We start from the raw sequence: 16,729 nt of genomic DNA, 5'->3' as shown, positions 1-16,729 counted from the left end.
CATTTATAAGCAAAATTATGCATTGCACTTGGTTAGTAATAGCAATTACATTGCCAGAGGATTCTGACACATTGCACATTGGCAGCTAACTGCAAAATCGATCCTTTGTTTACTGTAAGAATGGAGATTACTGGATAAGTGCATCATCAGCTATGTGTATCATAGTCATCAGCTATGTGTATCATAGTCATCAGCTATGAGAAATCTAATTTCATGCTTACTCATCAATTCAGCAATGCAAGGCTAAAATTAGAGCTTAAACACACTTTCAAGCTGTTAACTATAGCTCATTTTGTATGGAGGTAAAATAGAAAGACTAATTTTTCTAAACTTTGTAGAGAGCTCTTTAAAGAAATACTTTCCCCCTTTGTATTGAAAGGCGTTTACATAAATTAGTATCCATTTTAGAATTGGGATTTCATATTACTGGATTTTAAAATTAGCCAGATGAATGTTGCTTACTTTTGAGAAGTTTTTTTTTTAAAAAAGTGACTTAATTCCTTATGCATCAACATTTAGATAACTCCCTGAAGTTGTTTGTCCTAAGGTGATTTTCAATCGGTAGAGTAAACATTGAAGACTATTAACTTGTTTTTGTTTGATGGATAATCAAGGAGACATTTTAAATTTAGGAAACTCAGATTTTAGGTTTTTAGGCAACTTGGAGATATGACAGCAGTCAGAACTTGCTTTATTCCGTTATTAAGTAGAAAAGTTTATGCTGTGGAATCTCCAGGCAAGGAAGTGTTTGGTTAGAAATCTGCAGGCTATTCACAGGGCAGAAACTGGAAAGAATCAGTTAAGTCAAACTTACTGTTTTATTTATAGGTATAATTCCTCCGCAATTGAATAACTAAAGTGATGGCCTTAGAAAATAGGTCAAAATTGTCTTGCTGTATTTTGAGATTTTCCTACCCGTAGTCTACATCTATATAGCCTGGCTTCTTATATTATTGTCTTCAGTAAGTAAACAACATTTGAAAAAATCTGCAGCCTGTGACTTGGTTTCACTGAATGGCCACAAAGTTAAAACATTTTTTAAAATATGAGCTTTCAAGCCACGTTTTGTTCTTGGATTTGACTTAATTAGAGCATCAGCTTGGTGGGGGGTAACAACTTTGAATATTTATTACTTTTATTACATTAAAATTAATCTATTTATAGACACAACAGAACAGGCATCATTAATGATACAAAGTAGGGAGCATGTTACGGAGGCTCTTTTGACATTGATCTCCTAAAGTTCAATTTGTATGGTAGAAGGGCTATAACTCAGAATGGAACCCACACAATGTTTGTTACAGTTGAGAATGTAAAATTCTAAGAGAAAATGTGATTAAAACAATAGTGCAAAGGATTACAACGCTAACTGCAGGCTGGGAGTATAAAACTGCTGTCATACATTAGACCCAGAATGCATTAAAGAGATAGGCATGATGGTGGCACAGTGGTGGCACAGTGGCTAGCACTGCTGCCTTACAGCACCAGGGTCCCAGGTTCGATTATAGCTTCGGGCGACTGTCTGTGTGGAGTTTGCACATTCTCTCCGTGTCTGCGTGGGTTTCCGCTGGGTGCTCCTGATTCCTCCCACAGTCCCAAGATATGCAGGTTAGGTGAATTGGCCAAGCTAAATTGCCCATAGTGTTAGCTGCATTAGTCAGAGGGAGATGAGTCTGGATGGGTTACTCTTTGGAGGATCGGTGTGGACTGGTTCGGCCAAAGGGCCTGTTTCGAATCTAATCTAATCTAATCTAATAGAAGACATTAAAATCTTGTTTCATTTATCACAAATTTTGAAAGTGAATATTATTAAGGAAGAACAACTTGCAGTTATGAAGCAGCTCTAATGCAGTAAAACATTACAAGGTTTGTTAGAGGTTACACAACAGGTGTGCCAAACAATATTTAACACAATGGTTAAGCAGATACATCAGCAGAAAATGACAAAAACCTTGGCAAACGAAGGATATGTTAAGGAATATTAAGGTTGAGACTCTGAAGGGAGATTACAGAGTTAGGTAGAAATTTAAAAAGGAGGTCCTCAAGGGTAGTAATAGCTGGATTACTCCCAGTGCTACGAGCTAGTGAGGGCAGGAACAGGAGGATAGAGCAGATGAATGCATGGCTGAGGAGCTGGTGTATGGGAGAAGCATTCACATTTTTGGATCATTGGAATCTCTTTTGGGGTAGAAGTGACCTGTACGAGGACGACAGATTGCACCTAAATTGGAAGGGGACTAATATACTGGCAGAGAAATTTGCTAGGACTGCTTGGGAGGATTTAAACTAGTAAGGTGTGGGGGGGGGGGGATCCAGGGAGGTAGTGAGGAAAGAGATCGATCTGAGACGGGTACAGCTGAGAACAGAAGTGAGTCAAACAGTCAGGGCAGGCAGGGACAAGGTAGGACTAATAAATTAAACTGCATTTATTTCAATGCAAGGGGCCTAACAGGGAAGGCAGATGAACTCAGGGCATGGTTAGGAACATGGGACTGGGATATCATAGCAATTACGGAAACATGGTTCAGGGATGGGCAGGACTGGCAGTTGAATGTTCCAGGATACAAATGCTACAGGAAGGTTAGAAAGGGAGGCAAAAGAGGAGGAGGAGTGGCATTTTTGATAAGGGATAGCATCACAGTTGTGCTAAGGGAGGATATCCCCGGAAATACATCCAGGGAAGTTATTTGGGTGGAATTGAGAAATAAGAAAGGGATGATCACCTTATTGGGATTGTATTTCAGACCCCCAAATAGTCAGAGGGAAATTGAGAAACAAACTTGTAAGGAGATCTCAGCTATCTGTAAGAATAATAGGGTAGTTATGGTAGGGGATTTTTAACTTCCCAAACAAACATCGACTGGGACTGCCATAGCCTTAAAGGTATAGATGGAGAGGAATTTCTTAAGTGTGTACAAGACAATTTTCTGATTCAGTATGTGGATGTACCTACTAGAGAAGGTGCAAAGCTTGACCTACGCTTGGGAAATAAGGCAGGGCAGGTGACTGAGGTGTCAGTGGGGGAGCACTTTGGGGCCAACGACCATAATTCTATTAGATTTAAAATAGTGATGGAAAAGGATAGACCAGATCTAAAAGTTGAAGTTCTAAATTGGAGAAAGGCCAATTTTAACAGTATTCGGCAAGAACTTTCAAAAGCTGATTGGAGGCAGATGTTCGCAGGTAAAGGGACGACTGGAAAATGGGAAGCCTTCAGAAATGAGATAACGAGAATCCAGAGAAAGTATATTTGTGTCAGGGTGAAAGGGAAGGCTGGTAGCTATAGGGAATGCTGGATGACTAAAGAAATTGAGGGTTTGGTTAAGAAAAAGAAGGAAGTATATGTCTGGTATAGACAAGATAGAAACAGTGAATCCTTAAAAGAGTATAAACAAAGTAGGTGTATACTTAAGAGGGAAATCAGGAGGGCAAAATGGGGACATGAGATAGCTTTGGCAAATAGAATTAAGGAGAATCCAAAGGGGTTTTACAAATATATTAAGGACAAAAGGGTAACTAGGGCGAGAATAGGGTCCCTCAAAGATCAGCAAGGCAGCCTTTGTGTGGAGCCACAGAAAATGGGGGAGATACTAAATGAATATTTTGCATCAGTATTTACTGTGGAAATGGATATGGAAGATATAGACTGTAGGGAAATAGATGGTGACATCTTGCAAAATGTCCAGATTACAGAGGAGGAAGTGCTGGATGTCTTGAAATGGTTAAAGGTGGATAAATCCCCAGGACCTGATCAGGTATACCCGAAAATTCTGTGGGAAGCTAGAGAAGTGATTGCTGGGCCTCTTGCGGAGATATTTATATCATCAATAGTCATAGGTGAGGTGCCGGAAGACTGGAGGTTGGCAAATGTGGTGCTACTGTTTAAGAAGGATGGTAAGGATAAGCCAGGGAACTATAGACCAGTGAGCCTGACCTCGGTGATGGGCAAGTTGTTGGAGGGAATCCTGAGGGACAGGGTGTACATGTATTTGGAAAGGCAAGGACTCATTCGGGATAATCAACATGGCTTTGTGCGTGGGAAATCATGCCTCACAAACTTGATTGAGTTTCTTGAAGAAGTAACAAAGAAGATTGATGAGGGCAGAGTGGTAGATGTGATCTATATGGACTTCAGTAAGGCGTTCAACAATGTTCCCCATGGGAGACTGATTAGCAAGGTTAGATCTCATGGAATACAGGGAGAACTAGCCATTTGGATACAGAACTGGCTCAAAGGTAGAAGACAGGTGGTGGTGGTGGAGGGTTGTTTTTCAGACTGGAGGCCTGTGACCAGTGGAGTGCCACAAGGATCGGTGCTGGGCCCTCTACTTTTTGTCATTTACATAAATGATTTGGATGCGGGCATATGAGGTACAGTTAGTAAGTTTGCAGATGACACCAAAATTGGAGGTGTAGTGGACAGCGAAGAGGGTTACCTCAGATTAAAGCAGGATCTTGACCAGATGGGCCAATGGGCTGAGAAGTGGCAGATGGAGTTTAATTCAGATAAATGTGAGGTGCTGCATTTTGGGAAAGCAAATCTTAGCAGGACTTATATACCTTAATGGTAAGGTCCTAGGGAGTGTTGCTGAACAAAGAGACCTTGGAGTGCAGGTTCATAGCTCCTTGCAAGTGGAGTCGCAGGTAGATAGGATAGTGAAGGCAGCGTTTGGTATGCTTTCCTTTATTGGTCAGAGTATTGAGTACAGGAGTTGGGAGGTCATGTTGCGGCTGTACAGGACATTGGTTAGGCCACTGTTGGAATATTGCGTGCAATTCTGGTCTCCTTCCTATTGGAAGAATGATGTGAAACCTGAAAGGGTTCAGAAAAGATTTACAAGGATGTTGCCAGGGTTGGAGGATCTGAGCTACAGGGAGAGGCTGAACAGGCTGGGGCTGTTTTCCCTGGAGCGTCGGAGGCTAAGGGGTGACCTTATAGAGGTTTACAAAATTATGAGGGGCATGGATAGGATAAATAGGCAAAGTCTTTTCCCTGGGGTTGGGGAGTCCAAAACTAGAGGGCATAGGTTTAGCGTGAGAGGGGAAAGATATAAAAGATATAAAAGGGATATGGGCCGGGTGCTGGCAGATGGGACTAGATTGGGTTGGGATATCTGGTCGGCATAGATGGGTTGGGCCGAAGGGTCTGTTTCCATGCTGTACATCTCGATGACTCGAAGGAGGAAAGAGAGAGAGACGTGGAGACGTTTATGGATATAATTGAACAAGTTAGAGTTGAGGAAGCAGAAGACACGGTCACCATTTCTGGAGTGATGAAAGCTAACGGGTGTAAAAGGTCAGAATGGAGGAGTGCTGGGCTGCTCTGCCCAAATTTACATAGTTCATAGCTTTATATCTGTTTGTTTTGTGAAACAGGAGATATTTTAACAGCAATAATCTTTCAGCTATTCTAAGTTAATATATACCTATTTGAACAGCAGATATGCTACTTGATGTAAAGCTGTATTCAGTATTATACAGAAATGCTGACGCCTCTGATGATTCCCATCCATCCATGACAGTTTTGAAGTGGTTCCTAAGTGTTATTGTCACAGCTTTGGATAAATCATCCCAAGTAGTCAGTTTGCGTATGGTCAGGCTGCCAATTGTAATATTATTTTCAATATGTTCTGTCCTGTTATACACATTTTCACTATGTTTCAAAGAAATCTGCAGCAGCACCTTGTGAGCATCTGTTGGATAAAAAGCAAACAAACTGGATTTGTACATTCACATGCAAAAAGAGAAGTCACCATCTTTGTCACAAACATTTGAAAATCGAATCTTTGAATTTAAAGTGAAATCTTCTGCTAAGAAATTTAAAAAAGCCACAAATACACACCATGAAAATTTGGGAATCAAGTAAGTTTCTCTAATTAATTTTTTAAAAAAATGTCGTGGCTCCTTTCCTTTGATGTTGTGGTATATAGCATTTCAATATTAAGTTCTTATTAAAAGGTCCAGAGAATTCAATGCTACCCCACGTCAGGACACAACAGAGATTCTTCCTCAACTGTACAGAATGTTTTCCATTTAGTGGTTTGACAGCATAGAACTTGACATATGCTGAAAAAAAACATTTTGTCATAGCGTTTTGTCTTGCACTCATCAGGGCAAATCTCAAGAATACCCATGTCAAGGGAACAATGAGAAGAGGGTGCTGATTAATTGGCAAGAGGATTCCAATTAGTCTAGGCATTGCCATAGAGAATAGATCAGTTAGATGATGACCAACAGTTAATTGCCAAGTTCAGGTTTACATTTAAACCGGAATGAGAGAAAAAAATACATATGCATACATTGCACTTGTTTCAAGTTAACAATATAGGTGACAACCATTCTCTAGTTCATTCCCCAGGGCAATAGCTTGATGAATTGGAATCAATCTGCCTTGCTCAAAATTTAAACAAAGATTGGCAATTAACAATCAGAATTTTAACGGATGCATTCTACATGACAAGACCTCTATCATCAAAGATTACCTACTAATTTCAGCACTCTTCTCAAAAAGATGAATACGTTTTCCCACTTACATTGAAATTCTTGCAAATGTCTGTGTTCAAGACCAAAAGCTGTGACCAAATGCATTTTCAGTAAAACTGATGTTTCCCATTGTTAACATTAATGCCATGCTAAAGTGATGTAAATGAGTTTCCCAGTGGATGACTAATATAATATTCCAGTGGCTATTTTGGCCTTCCTAAAAATCTGGTATGCACTTACTAAGGAATGTAAACCCTTTACTTGGTGTTAGAATTAAACATCCCCAAGATCAAAAATAATGAAAAGAGATGAAGTTCTCTGTTCATACGCATAATAACATCTAATATCTCAAATTGCAAAATGGTCGTGATACCACATGACTGTGGTACTTTCATACCCCAGATATAGCTTTTATTGCTTTTCTGAGTGAGCTGTATCACTTCACTGCCAGATTCTGCTGTAGGCGAATTGAAAAAAAAAATAGTAGGAATGTACAACTCATTTCACTCAGAAATTCAAGAATATAGAGTAAGCAAATAAGGCAGGAGGAGGGAGATGGGTTCCTTCCTGTATTTGCAAGTAAATAAAGCAACAATTAATTCAAACACTGACTAGCATGTACTGATTTCTGGGATGCCAGCACACCTCTATATTACTGCCAAACATTAGTAGTAGTTACTGTCAGACTGCCCACTATGGAGGTCTGTGGGCACATCAATTGAATGGAGTATTATAGCAGCAAGTATACAGGTCAAAATCCTGACATATATTTATTCCCAGTTAAACTGTCTGGTCCATGGCTACTTACATGAAAGGAAAATTGCTTAGAAACTGACATGAGAAATAGCCACTTGATTTAGAAATACTCATCACTTTTCTTCCATTAACATTTAAGCAACATTGGTTTTCATTTGGAACAGAGTGGAAACAAGGATAAATGACAGTACAACAACGTTTTCATTTCATGTGAAATGAATGAGCACATAAGTCACAAACATCAAGAAATAACATAAATCACTAACACAGGTTAAATTCCAATAAGTCCTAAAACTGGACATGTCAATGTTATTTTTGAAACTAAAGGAATTGTATCTACCACAAAACATGCAGATTCTAGCACAGACTGAAAAACAGAGTTTCCCAGAGAAAAGAACTTGCAGTGTGGCAATATTCTGCACAACTGCTTGTGTACAACTATAAATAAAACAACTAGACTTTTAAAAAAAAAATTTGGATGAATTGAGAAGTAATTTGACACAGTATACATTTTTATTATATATTTGCCCTCCTCCAGGAAACACTGTACATTGCATCACATGTTAAAACAGAACAAAGCACTTCACAATTACTACAGTTAAAAAAAATCCACAATTCTAAATAGCATGCATCAGATGCTTTATTACCAAAGTACGTTGAACTCATTGTTTGCGTGGATCATCCTTTTCAAAATAATAGAAATTGCATCAATATGTTTGTATACAATGCATGTAATAGCAATATATTAGTGCATGGATGTTAGCTAAAAGCCTCTTTCAAAGAGTGTCAAAATTAATCATTTGAGGACTGCAGTACCATTCTGCACATATACTCAAGGTTTCAAATAGGTGGATTAGGACCACTTCCAAGTTTGGATTCTGTCATTTCCACCCACGTCCATCCCGTTTTTAATACATAAAGACCACTTTATGTGAAAATGCATTATTTAGATAATAAGCTAGTCCATGAAGGACCATTGGTCTCTGATAAGAGAGACACAAGCAATTTTATATTTTGAGGGGCAGCACTCCATATTAAGTGAGAGAGAACAGTAATGGTGGCAGGTCTCCATGTACAGAACAGTTGATACAGGCATAAAACTTGCATCAACTGATCTCATTCTGCACTATACTCTAACCATCGAACAAACTGAGCTAACAAATGCCTACACAGCAATATACAATGATACAAAATCTGACTTTAGAGCCAAAATGAAATCAAGTTCATGAGTGTTATAAATGTCTTCTCTACAAAACAAAGTATGGATGTTATTTTTTTTTTTAAATGTTGCCGCCGTCCTACAAAAGTACTGATTGAACTTAAAGGAAAATGAATTCCAAGTCAATTTCCTTTGCCATGTTATTTCAGCTATACCGGGATATGTATATTCTCCCTAACAATTTTACTCACTCCAATTCTCCAGCAGATGCTTGCAGTCATCTGTAGCCACATCAAGCACAGTTCGTTGACAATTATCTTTTTTATGTGGATTCAAGTCTTTATGGCAGCAGAGCACTTCTAGGCAATTCTGAAGTACAGTAACAGAAATAATTTGTAGTGAAGCAGCTCCATTTGAGGTGAGACACAACCACTCTTCAAACAATTTCAGAATGAGAAAAATTAGAAGACTGATGAAAGAAGATACTTTTCCCTTTCTACTTCAATCATTATGCAAATATAATCAAACATGATCAGAATCTCCTTCTATGATCAGCTTCATGGTAAATCTGCAACGATGGAAGAGATTAAAAAGGTTATTCATTTTCAGTTATATTTCAGCATAACATTCCAATGTATGACTTGTTGAACAGCAAAATATAACTAAATCTGAAAGATCTTCCAATACAAGTTGGATGAAATGTCCAATTAACTTCTTAAGCCAACGAAAGTGCATTTCAGCAGCTTAGTTATCCTGTCTTGCCAGGCACCCTTTCATGATTGATTGACTTTACCAGCATATCATACTCTAATTCAGCTTCAGTTTATTTGTTTGTTTGTTTCCCTCTACTAAGCAGGTACCTTACAAGGTTTCTAACTAATAGTACTTCTGAACATGTTATGTGCAACTTTGACAAATGCATTTCAGCAGTTTATACTGCAAGAACTACATAGGCCGTTTCGTCCCTCAAGGCTGTTCCACTATTCAAATGGAACAGCCCTAATTAGTGTCTTAATTCCATCTGCCAACCTTTATTTTGTAATTCCTATTGTCCTTACTAACCAAAAACAAATCTACCAGTCTAAGCTTGGACATTTTCAATTGATCCAGCCTTTCTTTGGAGAAAGCATCAAATTGCTACTACTTTGTATAAAGTGAAACACCCAAACAACTTGGACATAAATTCAAGCTTACATTCCTTGGTTCTCAACTTTCTAATCAAATGAATAATTACTCTACATTGACCGTCATTTTAAACACTTCAAGTGGATCATCTGTCAAACTTCTATGTAGGCTATTCAACTGTTCTCATAACTTAACCCTTTAATGAAGTACCCCCATGCTCATGAATCTATGCTGCACCCTTCCAAGTCAATCTACCATTTACAATGTGTTGCCTCAAACCGAAAGCAGTATTTCAGATGGCGTCTAACCAATATCCTCTGTAGCTCTCACACATCTTCCACTCCATTTAATTCCACCCTCTTTGGACAAAGGCCAATACCCCATTAGACTTTTCATTTTTTTTAAAGTTTATCCATTAACGCATAATGATTTCAAAACTTGGGACACCTAAATCTCTCTGCTTATCCTCAGTTCCCAGCACCTCATCATTTAGAAAACACACTGATTGATCTGACTTAGGTCTAAAGTGGATGATCTCATACTTTCCCACACTGAACTCTGTCACATTTAACCTCCCACTATGTAAGCAAATATTTGTCATTCATATAATGTTTCTCTATTAACAAGAAAAAGGATGAATGTGAATGTCATAATTCACAAGTTTTTCAAATTCTCCAAGAAAACAACAGTCAAATAGAAATGGAAAAATCAACGCAATGTTTTCCATTTTCCAAGAGAAATAGCTAGTATGTGAATAACATAACACTCACTTATTCCTCAGATAATGAATCATTTCTTTCAGGAGAACATACCTGTTGAATTCACTGGAATGGGTGAATTTCAAACTTTTGGTTGAACTTTAATGGGACAGGACCTCTATTTTGTAAACAGATACGTGCATGCTTGGATAATCTATCTATTACAGCTTTCAAGTATTTGAACAGGTACATATTTTCTCGTGAAACATGCACTTTGTTAGGGGATTTACAATGATTTAAAAAAGACTTGGTAAAAGGCGATGCAGTGATGCTGATAATTAAATCAGGACGGCAAGGTGATAAAATGGTCAGAAGCATACCAGATAGAGCAGAGAATTGCAAAAGTGATGCACTTTGAGCGAGGACTAACATGGCAAGTTCCCTAACAATAAATGGAATAATTCTGAAATATGTGGCTGAGAAGATAGATCTTGGTGCCATATACAAAATTCTTGAAAGCTGTAGCAGCATCTGGTTACAGTGGTTAAAAATACTCACATGGGTTTGCTGAGTTTATAAATAGAGTAATGGCATAAAAAAAGGCAAAAAGATCATGCAAGAACTATTTAATGCTGATTAGCCCTTAGGTGGAGTATTGTGGCAATTATGGGCATCACACTTCAAGAAAGATGCAAAGGTCTTCGAATGGGAACAGGGGCACTTTAACAGGTTATTACCAGGGTTGAGGGAGTGAAGAGACTGAAAATGGTAAGACTGGTTTCTAAAGAATAAGAAGAGGTTTAAGAAGTGCACGGAGGAGTTGGACTTTAGATTAGTGTCAGAGCTGGACAACGCTATGACTCTAAGTGGCTTAACAGAGGTTTACAAGATTTTTGAAAGGTTAAAAAAGAAAACAAATTCCCTCTGGTAAATGGATCCATTACAAGGAGTCATAGATTCAAGTAACTGGCAGAACTGGGCATTGTTGTCTTCCATTAGAATTCTCAGGATCTGGAATGCTGTATCCTGACTCCATAAAGATTTTCAAAAGACACAGCTGCTTGAGATGAGAAAGAGTGTTATGTACAAAACAGTAGTGATAAGATTCAATGCATGATAGCTCTAAAGATCCAGTATGGGAGCTAAATGATACGCCTCTGTGTTGTAAGTTTCTAGAATTGCATAGTTTGAAATATAACAAAAATGGGATTTAAGGATACAGATAACTGTCTGCAACAGTTAATAATTTTTTTTTCTAAACTGCTAATTCTATGACTAGGTTAACTAACTTGTAGCTGGAAGCAAGTGTGTAGTCAGCCACATGACAGTAGACATTAATTACTTTCTTGGAACATGCCACAAACTGAATTACATTGAATTCCATTTTGTGGCTCACTGCATTGGGAGCACCAGATGATACCCATCCCTCATAATCACTTAATTCAAGTGAGCAAAACAGTAGCTCTTGGCATTGCTGATGCTTACTGGAATTTGTGATTTTAGAGAATGAGACACAGAACTTGACAATGAATCATCCTTTTGTGGATAAAATCATTATCTCCTGTATATCTAAATATTTTACATTTTTAAAATTACAATACATGAAATAGGAATAGTTTTATAGATTGGGAATACTAAATTTAAAATAGAGCTTGAACTTGAGAGGCAAACCACAGTAATATTATATTACAAAACAGACCTTAAAACCTTTGGATGCTGCAATATGGGCAGCTGTCCAACCGTCTTTGTCAGCATGGTTGATTAGGTCAGCTGAAACCTTAGGTTCCACTGTGAATTTATCACTCTCTTCGGCACATTCAGAGTCTACAAAGCTCAATTTGCGTTCTGAATCATCAGCAAACCTTCTGTCCCCAGATACTTTGTGAAGCATGAGAAGCTTCAGGCAATCCACATGACCAGTGCTCACAGCTGCGTGAAAGGGTGCCCAACCATCCTAAGAATTAAAGCAAAAGAAAAGTTTCCTCCTCAATTTCTAATTCCTGAAGGTCATCTTAATTAGCCAACTAGGAAACTGACAAGACTCAAATTGAAAATTAAAATTGGTTCTGCCAAGATTAAAATTAACATGTTAACTTCATTAATATTCAAACGAAAACCATTAAATAATTTAGGTACATAGTTACACAAAATAACTTGCACTACAAAGGTAAAGAATAACATTGCTCAAGCAATGATCATGAAAGAAAAGCTAAGAGTGGGTGAAAAGCAGGTACTGCAAAATTCTGTTACTTGTTCAGGAGATTTCTAAATAAAGGCACGTTTGGAAATATGTAATCCTGGAATAACTATTTCTATCACATGTTCTGGCTAAATTTGTATTTTTCAAATGAATGTAATAATTATAAATTTGATCATTTGACCATTCATGTAACTACAACGTTATCTTATAAATAAACAAATCTTTGTTGGTCAAGCCATTTCAGACAACAAACTCATCAAGACAAACAAAATTGGTCACCATAAGTGAGGTGAAGTGCTTCATCTTTCTAGGTGATGTTGTTCTATTATAGTTGTGTGGTATTTTACATAATCTTGCTAACATATATGACTAGCGGCCCCCATAAGACAGTACTAATGCTGTACAGAAAATGTACAGGAGAAACAGACAAAATATTCCATGTATCAATATCCTGATGATAACTTGAAATATGAAGTCATTGATTAAACCCTAGAAGTGCTAAAACCAAACTACCTGATTGTTGTCATTGAGCCTAACAGACAAGATCATCGATGCTTAACCTATCATCTTTTCAAAATCTTTCAAATCCAGGGCTGTTTGGCGATCAGCCAAGTGACAACATATAAAATCTTTGAATTCTTCAAACTATAGAACTATAGCCCAATGATACATGTATTTTCCTGTTTGTTATTTCTTTTAAGGGTAAAGTAATGAAAAACATTGGGATTTATTCTCCTTTGAATACTAAATAGATCATCCAATTATAACTCTGATATCCATCCAAACAGAGTAAATGATCTAAATGAATACCAGTTCTTCAAATTGTAGCACATGACTATCTAGATACTATATGGGAGTAATGCTTAAGAAATTACTTTTTTGACTGAGTTAGATTTTTAAACAGAAGTATTTCATTTGAACTTAAAAGTATCAACGTCTCAACATGTTGCGAAATGTTATACCTATTAATGCATACCTTTTGCCAAAACGAAATACCACAAATGCTGGACATCTAAATGAAAATTCTGGAAATTGTCAGTAGGTCTGGCAGCATCTCTGGTGGGATAATAGAGTTAATGTTTCAGGTTGTGACTTTTCATCAGATGTTTCTCGCTCCACAGATAATGTCAGACTTGCTAAGTATTTCCAGTATTTTCTGCTCAACGTTTACATAATTGTTTCTTAACCAAACAGGAAACCATCATCATTCTACAGGAATGTATTGCTATGAGGAAATGACTGATAGTTTCTCATTGTGCAAGCTAAACCAATATTTATGAATGTAAATTTCAAGCAAGTAATCCTCCCCACTGTCAGACTTGAATGAATTAGTTGCATGTGCTCAGAAAGCAAAAATAACTGGATAAAATTGCAGTTTTTTTAAAAAACGATCACCTTTGTCAAATGAAATAACTGATGGGCTCCATAGAGACATATTAATGGAGAGAAAGAGGACATAAGTGACTACTGCAAACTTTATGTACCAAACAATACAGATTGGTAGTACAAAACTTAAGCATAGCTAAAAAAGACTGGAGTTGAAGCTTGTCATCTTGTACCAATGGAACTAGAATACAACTCAAACCTCAGGAATGTACATCCACTATTAGGTGAGATCCTGATATTGGAAACCATTTATTAAATAATCCAGACTGTGCCATGGGTTACACCAGAAAAACATTTAAGATCATATGTGGAATCTGCAGTGTGATGCATTTGCCTATGCTAGAAGTTACATACATTCTAAGGATCCTGTTTTATATAGGAAAAATTAAAAACAAAGTAAGTCAGGTTTATCAGTGTCTTGTTATGAACGTAAATAATAAATTAAAGGACAGGGGTGTTCATTTGTTGATCATCCTAGAATCAATTTGGAGAGTACTGCCAACTTTTAATATTTCAAATGTTCATTATAAGAAATGGCACAGAGTTTCTAATTTCCAACACTTACAACAGTCATTATACCACAATCCGCTCCAGCTTCCAATAAGCTAAGTGTACATTCAGTGTGTCCATTCAGACAAGATAGATACAGAGGAGTTTGATCTCCTTCAGCAGCATAATTTATATTTGCACCGTAAGTAATAAGCACTTCAGCACACCTGTAAAGGAATAAACAATGAAAATAAATATCATTTCCAAATTTGTTCAATAGATGGTTCATATTGAATGATTTGACACTAATGTCTTTCCAGATTAGAATTTGATAGTACAATACATTTATCCACACAGTATGGAGAGATTAAAAGATATCCCCACAGATGGCTAGTTAAGGATCTTCTTCCTGATTGCTCACAAATAGGGTTTGTTAGCATTCAATGTGTAACTGTAGTGAAGCAACGTGCACTTCCACAGTGGTCAACCAGAGGGAGGGCAAGGAGAGGGAGAATCTAACTCCATGTAATTTCTAATGCTCAGATCAAGTGCAACATTGCCAAAACAGAGAGCACTAAAATTGCGCATTCTCCTATGGGAAGAGATGTAATTTGCCAGAAAAGGGGAGAAAATGCACTGCTTAATTTGAAGTGCTACAAAATAAAACCACCTAATCAAAAAGTGTGCACTTTGGGAAAATTTGGCACTGGCTACAAAGGAAAATTGAAAGAATATAAAATCGGTATTTAAATAATAAATTTATGTTAAAATCATTTCTTAAACTACAATAAAAAAGTTTATACATGGGCTAGAAATTGGATCGGACCTGAATTAAGAGAAAGTCTTGCTGCTATGCAGGCTGCTTATGAAGCTGGTGACAAAGTCACGACAAAGTGATCCATCAGCCTTATTTATTATTGGCAAACTGCAGGCAGCTCTCATTGCCCGAGATGCAGCTTGCCTGTCATAGCGGGGAGTGAAATTGGCCAGTTTGAATGCAGAGTCTGGAGGATGCATCACATAATGAGCTCCTGCTTCGTGTGGCAAAATGAGAAGTTAAAATTTAATTTGCAGGTGGTAAACTTGTGTGGGACTCAAAAGTGTCAGAAGAAACTTATCACAGTATGCATCGAGAACTCTGTAGTGTTTAGTAATTTTGCAATGGGAACTTGAAACAGATACTGGGACCATTATATATGAAAATTTGACTATAGGGACCAATAGGGTTAAAAATGTTATTTTGAGTCTATATAAGCTTGCACTCACTTCGATTCTCTAAAATGTGGGGAGCAAAACCTAATTTTGGCCAAGTTTCTTGTGGTCACAAAATTAAATAACAACTTACCCAACATGCCCCTCTGCAGCAGCTGCACACAATGGTGTGAATAAATTATTTCCAATGGCATCAACCTGTGCTCCTGAATTCAGCAGCAATGTTACACAATCTACAAGAGAAACGGGTTTTAATATTTGCAAAGCACAAAAATTCCAAACTGCATTACACAACCATGGCTCAGACTTTGGTGATCAGTAGTAAGACAAAGCTGCTCAAGGCTGACCTTGAAGAAAGGTCTGACAACATTTGCTGCAATCTCAACATCAGTTTGAATCTGGTGTGAAGTCAAGGTTATCTCCAGGCACCCAGCAGGTAAGCAATAAATCACATGGAAACATTCTCAGAATGCAAACCAGGAAGTAAATGAATTACAGGGAGCGTGAGATAAACACGCAAACACAAAGCTGGAAGCTGAAATAATGAAATACAAATTTTTCACAAAATGGAGAAATTTGATAAATAATTACAAAATTAGTTTGTCAAGATCTGCAAAGCTCTTACATCATTATGAATGCAGTATGCTGATAAAAAAACATACTTGCATCTCATTTAACAAGATACAACTTAGGGGTTTTTAACCACAAGACTAACAGTGTAATAAGGAAAGTTCTGGTCAGTTCATTCTCATGCAATCATTCCTAACAGGCAACATCCCTAACACACTACATCACCATTCCTGGATGCATCCATCAGAGGTGGTGGTATACAGGAGGGACAGACTACTCTGGGAATCTTAAATTTGACTCTGGATTCCATGAAATACCATGGCTTCAGGCCAAAAATGTACATATGGTGACGGACTTCAGCATTCATCATCAAAAATGGAACGTTAGCACTGAAGGACACAGCTGCTCAAATGGGTCTGAAGCGGATAGTGAGGGACAACAATATTTCAATTTAGGTCTGACCAAGTTGCATTTATGCGTCGAACTCACTTTTGCTTTTTTTCCGCGATTACATTTTTTGGCTGGAATGAACTTCAAGCCACTGAATCAGATCAATATCATGAAAATTTTACAAAACTAACATAATTCTTAAGTTTAAATTTATCCATGGTCTGAATCATCATTTTCTTACTTCTGTAATTTAACCTCTTG

General features: G+C 37.5%; 1 protein-coding gene across 5 annotated transcripts in view; it reads right to left on the bottom strand.

Moving 5' to 3' along the window:
* cttnbp2 (cortactin binding protein 2) overlaps positions 1-16,729 on the bottom strand; it is a 165,239-nt gene that overhangs the window by 55,419 nt on the left and 93,091 nt on the right. For all 5 annotated transcript variants that reach the window (XR_015760431.1, XM_087997199.1, XM_043709598.2 and 2 more), the window contains 5 exons: positions 15,642-15,741; positions 14,373-14,523; positions 11,921-12,175; positions 8,650-8,767; positions 5,427-5,693 (listed from right to left, as the gene is read on the bottom strand). Coding sequence is in view for 4 of the 5 variants with exons in the window: in XM_087997199.1 (XP_087853325.1) it covers positions 5,427-5,693; positions 8,650-8,767; positions 11,921-12,175; positions 14,373-14,523; positions 15,642-15,741 (891 nt within the window). In the remaining variant the exon portion in view is untranslated. The remainder of the gene's footprint in view (positions 1-5,426; positions 5,694-8,649; positions 8,768-11,920; positions 12,176-14,372; positions 14,524-15,641; positions 15,742-16,729) is intronic.

The sequence above is a fragment of the Chiloscyllium plagiosum genome, unplaced genomic scaffold (genome assembly GCF_037043375.1).
Source record: "Chiloscyllium plagiosum isolate Xiang-an unplaced genomic scaffold, Cpla_swu_hap1 HiC_scaffold_19, whole genome shotgun sequence".
In the NCBI taxonomy this organism is placed as follows: Eukaryota; Metazoa; Chordata; class Chondrichthyes; order Orectolobiformes; family Hemiscylliidae; genus Chiloscyllium; species Chiloscyllium plagiosum.
Note: the sequence above shows the minus strand (reverse complement) of the source record. Positions and strands in the feature narration are given on the sequence as shown.